This window comes from Eublepharis macularius, chromosome 3 (assembly GCF_028583425.1).
Source record: "Eublepharis macularius isolate TG4126 chromosome 3, MPM_Emac_v1.0, whole genome shotgun sequence".
Taxonomy (NCBI): domain Eukaryota; kingdom Metazoa; phylum Chordata; class Lepidosauria; order Squamata; family Eublepharidae; genus Eublepharis; species Eublepharis macularius.
This window is the reverse complement of record NC_072792.1, coordinates 24,302,560-24,315,129: the sequence shown is the minus strand read 5'-3', so window position 1 is coordinate 24,315,129 and position 12,570 is coordinate 24,302,560. Positions and strand designations below refer to the sequence as shown.

Here is a 12,570-nt window from a genome sequence, read left to right as displayed (position 1 = left end):
TCAACAAAACCACTCTTACCTTCGAATTGGCTGTGCAATCTTACTCCTGGGTATGCTGCTCCCACTTATAGCCAAGGAGGGCCTTGGAAGACCACTGCGCGTTATAACCCCTGCATTCGCAGTCTTGTTTGGCATCGGGATGCCAGAGTTTGAGTGTAACTGTAAGGTGCCAGGCAATGGCGTGTTATTGCTGCTGCTGTTGCTGTTGTTGCTTCCTTGAACTGTCGGACTCACATAGGCAGTGGCTTTCAGAGGCTGCCTGATGGAGACTGGAAAGTGTCCCACACTGTGAACTCGGTGCTGAAGCTGTCCTGGAGAAGGGACTAAAAGAGGAGGGCAAGAAACACAGAGTTACGGAACTTTATGCAAGAGAAACTCACGTTGAGCTGATTCAAGTATTCTGCCCACATGTCGCTTATTTATATACCCAGCCCTTCCTGAACGGAGCAGCATTTTACAGTAACCCTGGGAAGTAGGTTAGATTGGGATACCACAATCTTAAGAACACTTTCTTGGTGAAAAATTGGAGTTACTTCTGAGTAGACCTTCCTAGGATTGCTCCTAGACAACATCAAAGCACTTCCACATAAGCCATGCCCAGAAGTTGTGGTAAAAAAGCTAGGAGCTTTTCTAGTATTTTTTATTTTTAATGTTTTATTTTATTATAACAATAACAAGAACCATAGTTATTCTCTTATTTTATTTAGTACTTTAGATAGGGCTTTTTTCTGGGAAAAGAGGTGGTAGAACTCAGTGGGTTGCCCTTGGGAGAAAATGGTCACCTGGCTGGTGGTCCCACCCCCGATCTCCAGAGGGGAGTTTAGCGTGCCCTCCGTGCGGCGCGGAGGGCACTCTAATCTCCCCTCTGTCTGGAGATCAGGGGGCGGGGCCACCAGCCATGTGACCATTTTCAAGAGGTTCCGGAACTCCGTTCCACCGTGTTCCAGCTGAAAAAAAGCCCTGACTTTAGTTAGAGTGTTTAGAGTTTCAGTCTAAGATCAGGCAGAAAAGTGGGGCATAAATTAAGTAAGTAAGTAAGTAAGTAAGTAAGTAAGTAAGTAAGTAAGTAAGTAAGTAAGTAAGTAAGTAAGTAAGTAAGTAAGTAAGTAAGTAAGTAAGTAAGTGTAAGTAAGTAAGTAAGTAAAGGTTCATGCCATGAACCAAACTTATTGGTTGAAAAGCAGGCTGAATAAAATTTTTAAAAAAGATTTCACACTTACTACAAGACTGAATTCTTGACATCCCATTACCAGCGCCATGCAAGTTAGAGTCGAAGCTGAGACTGTTCCTCACAGTGACTGCAGAGTTGACGCTGGTATTGATGGTGGGCGTGCTTGGCATCCGGGCTAAGTTGGGCATGCTTCTTCGGAGTTTGTCTGTAGTAAACCAAATGATTGCCCATGTCAGGAAGCGGTTATGGTCACATAACCCCTGGACTGGAATCTAAGAATAATTCTGGTTCAAACATTAAGAGGTATTCTGCCTAAATAATCACTGACTGGAAGCCGGGTTCAATGCAGCCCAAGCTCACAACCTGATCCTGGCGGAAGCTGGGTCCAAATAGCTGGCTCAAGGTTGGCTCAGCCTTCCATCCTTCCAAGGTCGGTAAAATGAGTACCCAGTTTCCTGGGAGTAAAGTGTAGATGACCGGGGAAGGCAATGGCAAACCACCCCATAACAGAAGTCTGCTAAGAAAACGCCGTGATGCGACGTCCCTCCATGGGTCAGTATTAATGACTCGGTGCCTTTACCTTTTAAAGAGTCTCTCTACACAAGACACCCTGGCGTGTATTTGTCAAGTGTAGAGAGATGCAATGTTAGCCGAGAAGTGTTGCTTAAAAAGACACAGCCAGTGGAGGTTGCTCCTCAGAGGGTTTGTTAATTTCATCTTCGTCTCTCCCAAAGGCTCTGTTAATGTCAACTCTCCAGTCTAAAACTATGTGGGATGGCAACCAGAGGGCAATGAGGAATGGAAATGGGCTGGAGCTGCCTTCCAGAGCCAGGCATGGACCTGGAGAGGTTATAATGGACTGAAGTTTCCCTTCTGGCATTTCCCAGCCCCTTCATACAGCTCCAGTGTATAGCCACAGCCTCCAGCTCTGTCTTTTAAAACTACCCTTCCTGGCTAACATTGCATCTCTCGATGCAATTTCATGTGTCAGATCTCTCATGTAGAGAGACTCAAAATTAAGACAAAATAGCTTTGACATCAGATAAATACCCGAAGACAGAACCATAACTGTGGAAAAGCCATACCTACATGGCTCTGACATACAGACGGTACCAAAATGGCATCACTGCAGGGAGACAAGAATTGGTCCACAGTCTGCTAATTTTGCAGTCTCATAATATGGATTTCACTTCAATGTAGACCCACACAACTCGTGACTATCAAGTCAAATTCAGACTGCGAGTCATTCATGGGGGCCTGCCAGGACCTTCGTGACCCGTCTCCACAAAAAGCAGTTGCTTCAGAGGAGCAGCAGGTGAGGAGGGGATGCTTAACCCTTTCTGTGCCAGCAGTTTTCTCCTCACCTGATATACTCCCTCAAAATATGGAAAAATCACACAGGTTCTCAACTCCCAATTGCTGTCTCCAGTGACTTCTCCTCACTGAAGGGACCCAGGAAAATTTATATGGAAGTCTGCATAATGTGTAGCTTGGCCCTCAGTCCCGTCATGTGATGTCTAAAAGCAGTAATTGTAATTTGGGAGTGACTTTTGGTCTGTGACGCTCCCCCCCACCGCCCAAGTAGGCCCTTCTCACTGAGGCAAATGGCCCTCAAGCAAGCAAAAGAGGAGCAGCCCTGAAAGTTGTTTTTAGTGAGGGAAATCCCTCGTGACTCCCCAACCCTGTGATAAGTGGGGGTTCAGAGACTTTCCCTTCAGTCACCCCATCTCCTTCTGTTCCTTAACCCCTCACGCTTTTGGATCCAAGGAGTGGCGATGCGCTGCTAGGGTGGAAGTGTCACACAGTTTATTTGAAAACAAAATTTCCTGCCATTTGAGAGCTATTCACATTATGAGGAAACAGTGAGAGAAGATGTAGTGACCCACACATAATTCCTTGCACTTCTGGCTATTGTGGTAAGAGGAAAAATCACACATTCCCCTCTGTCAGGAAGGGGTACATTTTTAGACTAGGATCTGGTATACCCATGTTTAAATTTCCACTCTGCTGTGAAACCTCACTTTGGGTCCGTCACTATATCAGCCTAACCTACCTCACAGGGTGGCTCTGAAGATTAAAATGGAGGAAATGAGAAGGAGAAAAGCGGGACATAAACATGTAAATGAATAAATACATTTCACTCATTAGAAGTCTAACAAGATCTGTCGTAGCCCATTATTAAGAATTATTGCATCTTCACAACTGAGATTATTAGAACAATTTCCTTTTTAAAAAAAATTAAAAATTATTTCATTGTATTCCTGCTATTATGCTTGTGTTGTATATACAATTATTCATAACGAGCTATTCAGTCATAATGTTGACTATATCTGCAGCTCGGTGACTCAGGATTGATGTAACAAGCTGTTGTAAGTACACAAAAGATTCAGCTAAGCATATTTATCTAAAAATCTTCCATGCATAATTATCCACTAACTGGAGACAATATCAACAGTGTTTACAGCTTCCGTTTTGCCAGGCGAAAGTATTTTGAACAATACTCAGGCATCTTTTTCTTTTCTTGTTTTACTCACAGCAAGGTTTTCGTTGCTGTATCTGCCACTGTTCCAAATACAGGCTTGACATAAAAATGCACACATAAAAGCAACATCTTTCTCTCTGGTTCCTCTCCCTGTGGTATTGCAGTTTCAAAAATTTACAAGATGTATCCACATGGCTGACTTAAGCATTCTGTCTTTGCAGACAACTTTGAGAATTGGCATTCAGGGGGGTTCACAGCGCCTTACTAAATGACAATTCTCTGGAATCTGTGGAAGATACCCTCATTGGTACAAAAGTTAAATCATGTGAACAGGGTCCAAACAAACAGAAGACCATATAGGCACAATCAGGGCTTTTTTTCTGAGAAAAGAGGTGGTGGAACTCAGTGGGTTGCCCTCGGAGAAAATGGTCACATGGCTGGTGGCCCCGCCCCCTGTTCTCCAGACAGAGGGGAGTTTAAATTGCCCTCCGCACCACTTGGTGGTGTGGAGGTCAATCTCAACTCCCCTCTGTCTGGAGATCAGGGGGTGGGGTCACCAGCCATGTGACCATTTTCAAGAGGTTCCGGAACTCCGTTCCCCCGCATTCCCCCTGAAAAAAAGCCCTGGGCATAACTAGATGGGTAGTTGTGTTGGTCTGCAATAGAATAGCAGGATTTTTGTCCACTGGCACCTTAGAGACCAACAAGATTTTCAGTGTGTGTAAGCTTTCGAAAGTCAGAGCATCCTTCTTCAGACAAGACTTTTGTAGGCATAATGATACCGCTGTCTCTTTTGTGACAAAGTGATGCCAAGCTTGCTGGGCAGGAGTAAGTTCTTCAAAGAACATCACACAGAGCATTTTGAGACTAACATTTGTCTATTGCTGTGATCACTAAAGCACTGCAAGTGATAAGCAAAGATAATATTTTCTACCTTTTTCGAAGCACCCCAATTTAAATATTTTAAAATATCTGCTCACAGAGAACCTTTGGGAGTACCAAGGGAGAGCTCCACAGCGGCTTTCAGACATCCCATTTCTGACACGATTCAATCCCTTGTTCCAAACAGGCATGGTTCAAAGTGAATTGATAAGAATATAGTCCTCCCAAGACATGGACATTATTTCCTCACTATATATAGGAAGAGACATGTGAGATGAAAGCACCTCTCCTGCCAGGACTCAACAGGATGGTCTTTTCCACCCCGGGTTCTGCCTCAAGAGGAGACTGGATGGAAAAGGGCTGAGATTCAGATATTTCTTCACCTAAACATCAGTGTTTAGACAGTGGCATGAAACAAAGGCTTGAGGGAGCCACACTAATTTCTGACCTTGCAAACATCAGTGTGGAAAACAGCTGTAGTTAGGGATGTGCGCTTTGGGTTACAGATCCGGGTTTTTAACCTGGATCGGACCTGATTCAGGATGTTTTGGCATTCCCAATTTGCTGAAGCAATTTGGGAATGCCGAAGCAAAGGTAACAGAAGCACTTCAGAATGCTTCGTTAAGCTTCGGCTTGCCGCTTCATTAAGCCATTTTCTGCTTTGGAACATGGGTTTTTCCTGATCTTTCAGGTAAACCTGAAGTAGGAAACCTGATTTTTTTTCTCTAGTGGTGCACACCCCTTGTTGTAGTCAAAGGTTCTGGAAATTACAGAAGAGCACATTAAACATCACCTTTCATGTATAAGCATTAAGTTCTGAATGCCACACATTCTCTCCACCTTCAAACCTTCTTTTCTTTTTGGTTGGATGCATCTGAAGAAGAGAACTGTGATTCTCGAAAGCTTATGCTACAGTAAAGTTGGTTAGTCTTAAAGGTGCTACTGGACTCTTTTCTATTTTCTTTTTGGGAGTCCTTTTATAAAGCAACTTTTCATCCTTTCTTAGGAACCATCATGACCAATAAGAACTCTTTGCAAACATGTTGTGGGAAACAGTGAGGAGGAAAGGAACTATTCCCCAAAACTCTGAAGCCAGTTGCCAATCATAGGATCATCTGTGAGTGGTGGCATCCCAGCTCTATTATCCCCTATGATTTTGGCCTGAGGAAAATGAGTCCAGGATGTGGGCCCAACATTTAGCATCCACGCTCATTATGTACTGGTGTTTGTCAAGTGCTCGCCAGCTCTTCCGCCCTGTTTTGCAACTCAGGGAAGCAGTAAGCACACAAAGTGTATTATGCATCTGCTGCATGAACCTGATAGTTAGCATTCATCTTGGTGGATTATGAGTTTGGTGAGCTTGCCACATATGATGTGCTTGGCTGCACAGCAACAAGGGGCACTATTGCCACATGACATGCAAACGTTCGTCCTTATCCCTTCTCTTACCTAATCCTCCATTTGTTATACTGGAGTCAGTTTTAACTGCACAGACTTGAGCCAGGACCCTGCCAGAATCTATTTGTCAGAAACGCAGAACCATTGTGACAACTATAAATAGACAAACTGTTTTGCGGGCAATGTATTTTCTTTCCCAAGAGATACTGACACACAAATAAGAACTTTGCTGGAAGTGGATACCTATCATCTTGAAGCAGGATGGAAAAGTAAAGAGAAGAAAATGTGCACATCTTATTCGTGTCCATCGCACAGGAATGGCTTCAAGGGTCCTGGCAAATTTGGTCTTATGTTAGATCAATCTGGGTCATGCCTCTAGTTACAGCACTACAAAAGATCCTGCCTCTATACACCAGTTGACGGAGGATCTAATTCTCCTCTCAATGTACAACTTATTAGCTATTATAGACAACATCAGCTGGGTGCGGTGGCCGCGCCTGTAATCCCAGCCTGAGTATGGGAGGCTGAGACCGGCAGATCACTTGAACTCGGGAGTTCGGGCCTGCAGTGGTGTAACGTCAGTGGATGTCTGTTGCTGTTGTTGTGTCTGTGAGCCTGAAGTGTCCAGGGGAGGTGGCCCGGCTTCGAGGATCGCGCTCGAATTCAACTTCTGATGGAGTCATGCTTCAATGACACATTAGATGGAGACATTTTCCTGAGTGAACCAATGCCTGAAACACTGTGAAACTCACTATACAGAGCTCCATTCCCCTTTTCTTTCTTCTTTTCCCATTCCCTAATGGTTAGACACATTCATTGTTCGTTATCCACCTTCTCAACCTGCTACCCAACTCTTTATTCTTGTTAGGCATACAAATTTAAATATCACTGTACTATTTTTTTAAAAAATGTTATAAAAAGACCAATAGACATCAGTATAGGAGATGAGATGAGAAAAAGATTAGGAAAGGAAGCCTTGCCAGCCAAAGGCAGCCTCTATTTTCAGATACTGGGGCCAAAAAACAGGGAAGGGCTGTTGCCTCCATGAGTTTCCAGAGCCATCTGGTCACGCGCTACTAAAATAATATGCTGGAACCAGATGAATATTTTATCAGACCCATTCTCTTATGATTCTGTGGAAGGAAAGTGGGGAGGGAGAGAGAAATGGTTCCAAAATCTTGTCACTTTGCATTGGGTTAATTCAACAGATAGTGGCAAAAAGAACGATATCATCGATGACATCAGGGCTTTTTTTCAGCAGGAACGCGGTGGAACTGAGTTCCGGAACCTCTTGAAAATGGTCACATGGTTGGTGGCCCCGCCCCCTGATCTCCAGACAGAGGCGAGCTTAGATGGCCCTCCACACCGCTGAGCAACCCACTGAGTTCCACCACCTCTTTTCCCAGAAAAAAAAGCCCTGGATGACATCAACTTCTAAATGATTCTAAGGCTTCTACTTTGTCCAAAAAACTTTTTCTTCTGTTTCAGGCTCAGGGCTAAGGCAGGAAGGTTTTTAAGCAATACTGATGGTGTTTTACCTTTCACAATTACACAGGGTTTTGTATTAGTCCTTACATTATTTTTTTCATATTAAATTGCCTTTGTAAGTTTTCTTGAATACTCTTTTTAGAAAGACAATGTAAATCTATAGGTTAAATATTGGGATTTTTGGAAAACTAAGGATGGCCAGCTGGGAGCCTGTGAGCTGATTCTGGCCCTCACCAACTTTAATTTTAATCACAGGATGGCATACAATTTGCTGACAGTTTCACTAGTCACAAAAATAAAGTTATTTTAAAAGGCCGAGTGTGTTTTGTGTGTCTGCAAATGATTCCACACCTTCATGTTACTTCCCTCTTTGATGCCCAAAGGCAAAAGCCCTTAACAGTGAAGCTTTACTGCACCCATGAGAATACAAAATCTGGCCATCTCTGAGGTAAAATATAGAAGATTCCATAGTATTGGGGTGGGGGATCCCTGGGCCAGAAAAGGTACCCTGTCTTACCTCCATTAATCCTGTTTGGTTGCTGTTCAAGAGGACTTTGGGCTTGAGGAGAATAACACTGTTGCTGCTGATAATTATTTGAAGGGAAATATGGGGAGGTTGGGCTTCTCTTGCAGTCCCGAATACTGGAAAAAGTCTGTGAATGGGGAATTCCTCTTTGGAACGGGGTGCAACGAGTGAGGCGAGGCTGTGGGGGCGGCAGGTGGTCGAATTCTTCTTCCTCATCCTCAAGACTGTAGCGATCAAATTCCTGGTCACTGTTGGTGCCTTTCTTGCCCGAGTGAAGAGAGACGCTGGAGCTGTTTCTGGATACAGATGCTGAAGTGGAAGCATAGTCTTGCCTTAGACCTGAACAGTTGGCAGGAAAAAAGACATTTGAGTGATGCACAGGCTCATACCACATCTTTCATCCCTCTCTCAGCATTCCTTTCTAGTGATTTCATAATCTCACCCCCCCCCCCATAAAAAACCAAAAAGATGGTATTAGCTGATGTATGAGACAACCCCATATCCCACTTTGCCCTCTTGAGGTTCCTTTTCTTTGAAGTACATCTAGTGCCAATGCAGTAATACTCCCTCACAGGGCTTTTTTTGGGGCGGGAAGAGGTGGCGGATCTCTCTATTATCACATGTGTGTGTCCAAAGCATGTGCTGCCGGAAACACACAATGACATCACTTCCCAGAAGTGACATCACTTCCCAGAAGTGACCTCGCTTCCCAGAAGTGACCTCGCTTCCCAGAAGTGACCTCGCTTCTCTGAAGTGAGGCCATTGCGCAGGGTGCAGCCACCCCATGGAGTGCTCCCTCGATTCAGGCTTGCTCCCCACTCCTTACCCGGCGCAATGTTCCCTCTAAGCGGTGCAGTGTTGTGAGTAGGGCTGTGCACTTTGGGTTTCCCATTTGGGTAAATAACCCAAATCGGACCCGATCTGGAAAGATTCTGGATATCCGAATCAGGGCCAGCATGCTGGCCATGATTCAGAAATCCCGAATCAAAGCTTTCTGAAGCTTTTGGAAAGCTTTGGAAAGCTTTGGGGCTGAGTTTAAAGGGCCTCGCCACTGCTTGCAAGCAGCAACAGGGCCCTTTAAACATCAGCAGTTGCCTCCACCAGCTCCACTGTGAAGTTGGTGGGCAGGACGGGGACCCTTTCCCTGCAGGGCAGCTGAGGGGACAGCGCCCCACCAAGCTGCTCCTTCGCTGCCATCTCCAGCCAGCTGCGCACCTCCTTCCTTCTCTTGCCCCTTGTTTGGCGCGGTGGTGGCAGCAGCGGGAAGAGCAACAGGAGGGCAGCTTTCTCTTCCTTTCTTCTCCCTCCAAGCCTGCCTTTCAGCCAGCCAAGCAGATTTACCTCAGGAAGGGAGGTAAAGAAAGGGAAGAAGAAAAGACATGGAAAGAGAAAGGGAGGGAGGGAAAGAAAGAAGCAAGCAAGGAAAGAAGGAAAGAAAAAGGGAGGGAGGGTGGGAGGGAGGAAGGGAAAGGCCGGGGAAGAGGCTGGGGAAGCAGGTGGCCCGGGAGAAGCTCCACCCGGGGAGACGGCCCACTGGCCTTTGGGCGCCGGAGGTGGGGCCACCAGTCACATGATCTTTTTTCACAGGTGCCGGATCTCACATCCCGGGAGAACCTGCTGAAAAAAAGCCTGCTCCCTCACCAGTATTTGAGGACATTTAATAGTGGGCGTTTTGGAAGATCCATCTGCAGTTAGGTGCAATAGCTCTTAGTGTGAACTGAGCAACTTTCATGTGGTCATGAACAAGTGGTTTTCCTAAGGTGAAAGTAGTGACATGCAGCTGCAAAAGGGAGGAGGGGAGAGGCAGCCTACTTTCTTCCTGCAGCCGAGCCATGATCTGGACATCCGTGAGATCTTGTAGTTTGTATCCCATGGAGATGGAGTCATCTTCTAGCTCCGAGGTGCTGAGTTCACTGTCTATTGATGACTGTGGGCTGAGAGGGGAGCTTCTAGAAATACAACCTGTTCAAAAGTAACAGAGTATATCCTTTAGCTACTAGATGACCCTATGGGATACCTTTAACATTTGAAGACATATTTCTAAATTCGATATTTTAAAATCATCAATAGCTTTTTAAAAGATTCTATATCTAAAAGCTGGGTTTGTTAGCCAATTTAATTTTAGTGATTTGCTAGCAAATTTGTAGTGAAATCGTAAGCAGAGTTACTCAGTGGGTTTAGACTCGAGTAACTCTGCTTAGGATTTGGTTGTTAGTTTTGAAGAGAAGCAAGAGGCTCAACCTGACATATGAATTTCTGAACCAGATTGTTTTATCCAAATAAAATGGCATTTTCCCACAATTTTCCCCGAAGAGGTCACATGTCAGGTGGCCCCGCCCACCTGACTCTCGGCAATTTTGGGCCCGTTTCGTCCTGGATTGGGTCTGAAACGGCCTGGATCAGGCCTCTGATGGGTGATGGATCACTCTCCTGCTCAGCAGCAGCCCGATCCTGACATTTTGGGCTCCTTTTCGGCCATTTTCAGCCCCTTTTTGCCATTTTGGGCCCAATTTCAGCCCTGAATGGCCAGGATTGGGTCCAAAACAGCCAGGACAGGTGATGTCAAGGGGTGTGGAATATGCAAATCAGCTATGCCAATGACACATTTCCGGTGATGGCAAGAGGCGTATATGCTAATGAGTTATGCTAATGCGTTCCTCCAGCTCTTTTTCTACGAAATGACCCCTGGCCACATCCATTCCATTCCTATCAAAGGTGATCTGCCCCGGGGCTCTTCTTTCCTCTAGAAACAGCATATAACACTTTTATTTCAGTGGTAGCATTTCTGTGCATTTAAGTATCATTCTAGCCATCCTGTATCTTACGACAATCCATTTTATCTGCAAAAGCTTTTTATTGTTCGCCATACCTTTCCTCCAATAGATAAACAGCAAGATCTTTATTCTCCAGACTAAAAAAGGTTACCATATGGTACCCAGCTCTTGGGATAACAAATACACAAAGCCTGCCCACAATCATACCTTAAGATTCTTGCTCAGATTGTTACTGGTACAGAACAAAATAATTTGCCCTAATGTGGGTGAACATTTTACCACTGAAGTAATAAGTCTTTTATCTCTTGGTTCCCAGGGAAAGCAAATTCCCCGCGTTCTCCATAGCTAATCATTTCTGAACTGATATGAGGAAATGGAAAAAGAACCAGTTTCATATAAAAGAATGCAGGGATAAGTCTCCACAAATCAGGATTTTCTACCAGGGTCAAGAGTGATTCAGCCCCAGGCACGGAAAAATTATGGGAAATCCTGGAGATGAGCAATTATGACAGCACAATAACTAGCGAAGTGTGGATCTTAACTAGGCCAGTCAGGTAACAGGTTATACGCATCCTAATAGCAGGAATACATTCCATAGGAATTTATGATAAGCCTTATTGCAGCGCTAGAAATTAGTAAGGCGAGCATTACCTGTCTTTTCAGGTGTTAATATTGCTTTACTGAAGGTTTTAGAAAAGGCAGGAGTGTTAAAGCCATTGCTATACGGAGTGAGCCTTGCAACAGGGCTATAGGGGAAAGCCGAGGAGACAGATGAAGAGAAGAGACTCCGCCATCGGCTAGCTGTTAATGGACACAGAAGAGGAAGAATTCAGGTTATATTTGGCAACAGAATGTTCACTTACTAAAGAGTGCTGGGGAAGGGGGGGGGGTGTAAATCACACAATAACCTATATGTAAGTATTTTGGTTGCTGCAAACAAGAAAGGGCAAAAAAAGCTGGAGTTTAGAGAGAAAAACAAAAAGGAGACAGGATGTAAATTTACACAATTTGTGTCTTTTTCTGCAATGATTTTTAAAAGGTTATCTTTTTTCAATAATGTTCTCCTGTTTGTCCTATGAGCCCCTCAAAGCTGGAAGAGACAGCGAACACATTAAAATATAAAAATGAAAGTGTTAATAAATGAATGGACACTAGAAAATATGAAGCAGTTGGATCTGAGTAGCTACTGTGCCTACTAAATGGTGCTGCTGACCAGATTTTTCACAGAATATGTGCAGACTTGGTTAGTTGCCAAACTGAGAGTTCAGTACCACAGGACACTGGCTCACTCATCAAGTGCTAAAAACAAACTTAATCCCCTTCATAATCTCCCTTTAAGCCACTGGACATAAATATTTCTTCCTCTGACCACCATAAAATTCTTAGTTACATAAGCTGTGGATATTTTCAACAAATATCTGTACACTCTGAGAGGGGCATCTTAGATTTCTGGGAAATATGTTCCATCAAGATGCATTCGATCGAAGTCACATCCATAAAGACACAGAATGCTTTTTCTTAAGAGCATGATAGAGTCCTTCTATGCACCAAAATGAACATACTACTTACAATGACTATTGGTCTAGCAAAGTCAGTATTGCCTGCTCTGGCTGGCAGCCGTTCTCCAAGGTTTTGGACTGAGGTTTTTCACACCATCTGTTCCCTTTTTAACTGGCGTTTCCAGAGATCGAACCTTTGACCTTCTGCATTCAAAGCAGATGTTTTACCTCTAAGCCTTGGCCTTTTCCACTTAAGAAAGCTGTTAGTGAGGGTTTTTTTTAAAATGCTTCAATTTAAAAGAAATGGTGGAGTTGCATTTAGAGGCTAGTCAACCCCAGCAGAATCGGAA

The 12,570-nt window shown here is 44.3% G+C and overlaps 1 protein-coding gene across 2 annotated transcripts in view; it reads right to left on the bottom strand.

The window, feature by feature from the left end:
• The window catches only part of SLAIN1 (SLAIN motif family member 1), a 53,374-nt gene that overhangs the window by 8,779 nt on the left and 32,025 nt on the right, over positions 1-12,570 (bottom strand). Inside the window, exons 3-7 of one of the 2 annotated variants that reach the window (XM_054974227.1) lie at positions 11,373-11,522; positions 9,760-9,909; positions 7,939-8,286; positions 1,221-1,376; positions 20-323 (exon numbers count right to left, since the gene is read on the bottom strand). In XM_054974227.1, the coding sequence (XP_054830202.1) occupies positions 20-323; positions 1,221-1,376; positions 7,939-8,286; positions 9,760-9,909; positions 11,373-11,522 (1,108 nt within the window). The remainder of the gene's footprint in view (positions 1-19; positions 324-1,220; positions 1,377-7,938; positions 8,287-9,759; positions 9,910-11,372; positions 11,523-12,570) is intronic. The other variant, XM_054974228.1, reaches the window with a different exon arrangement.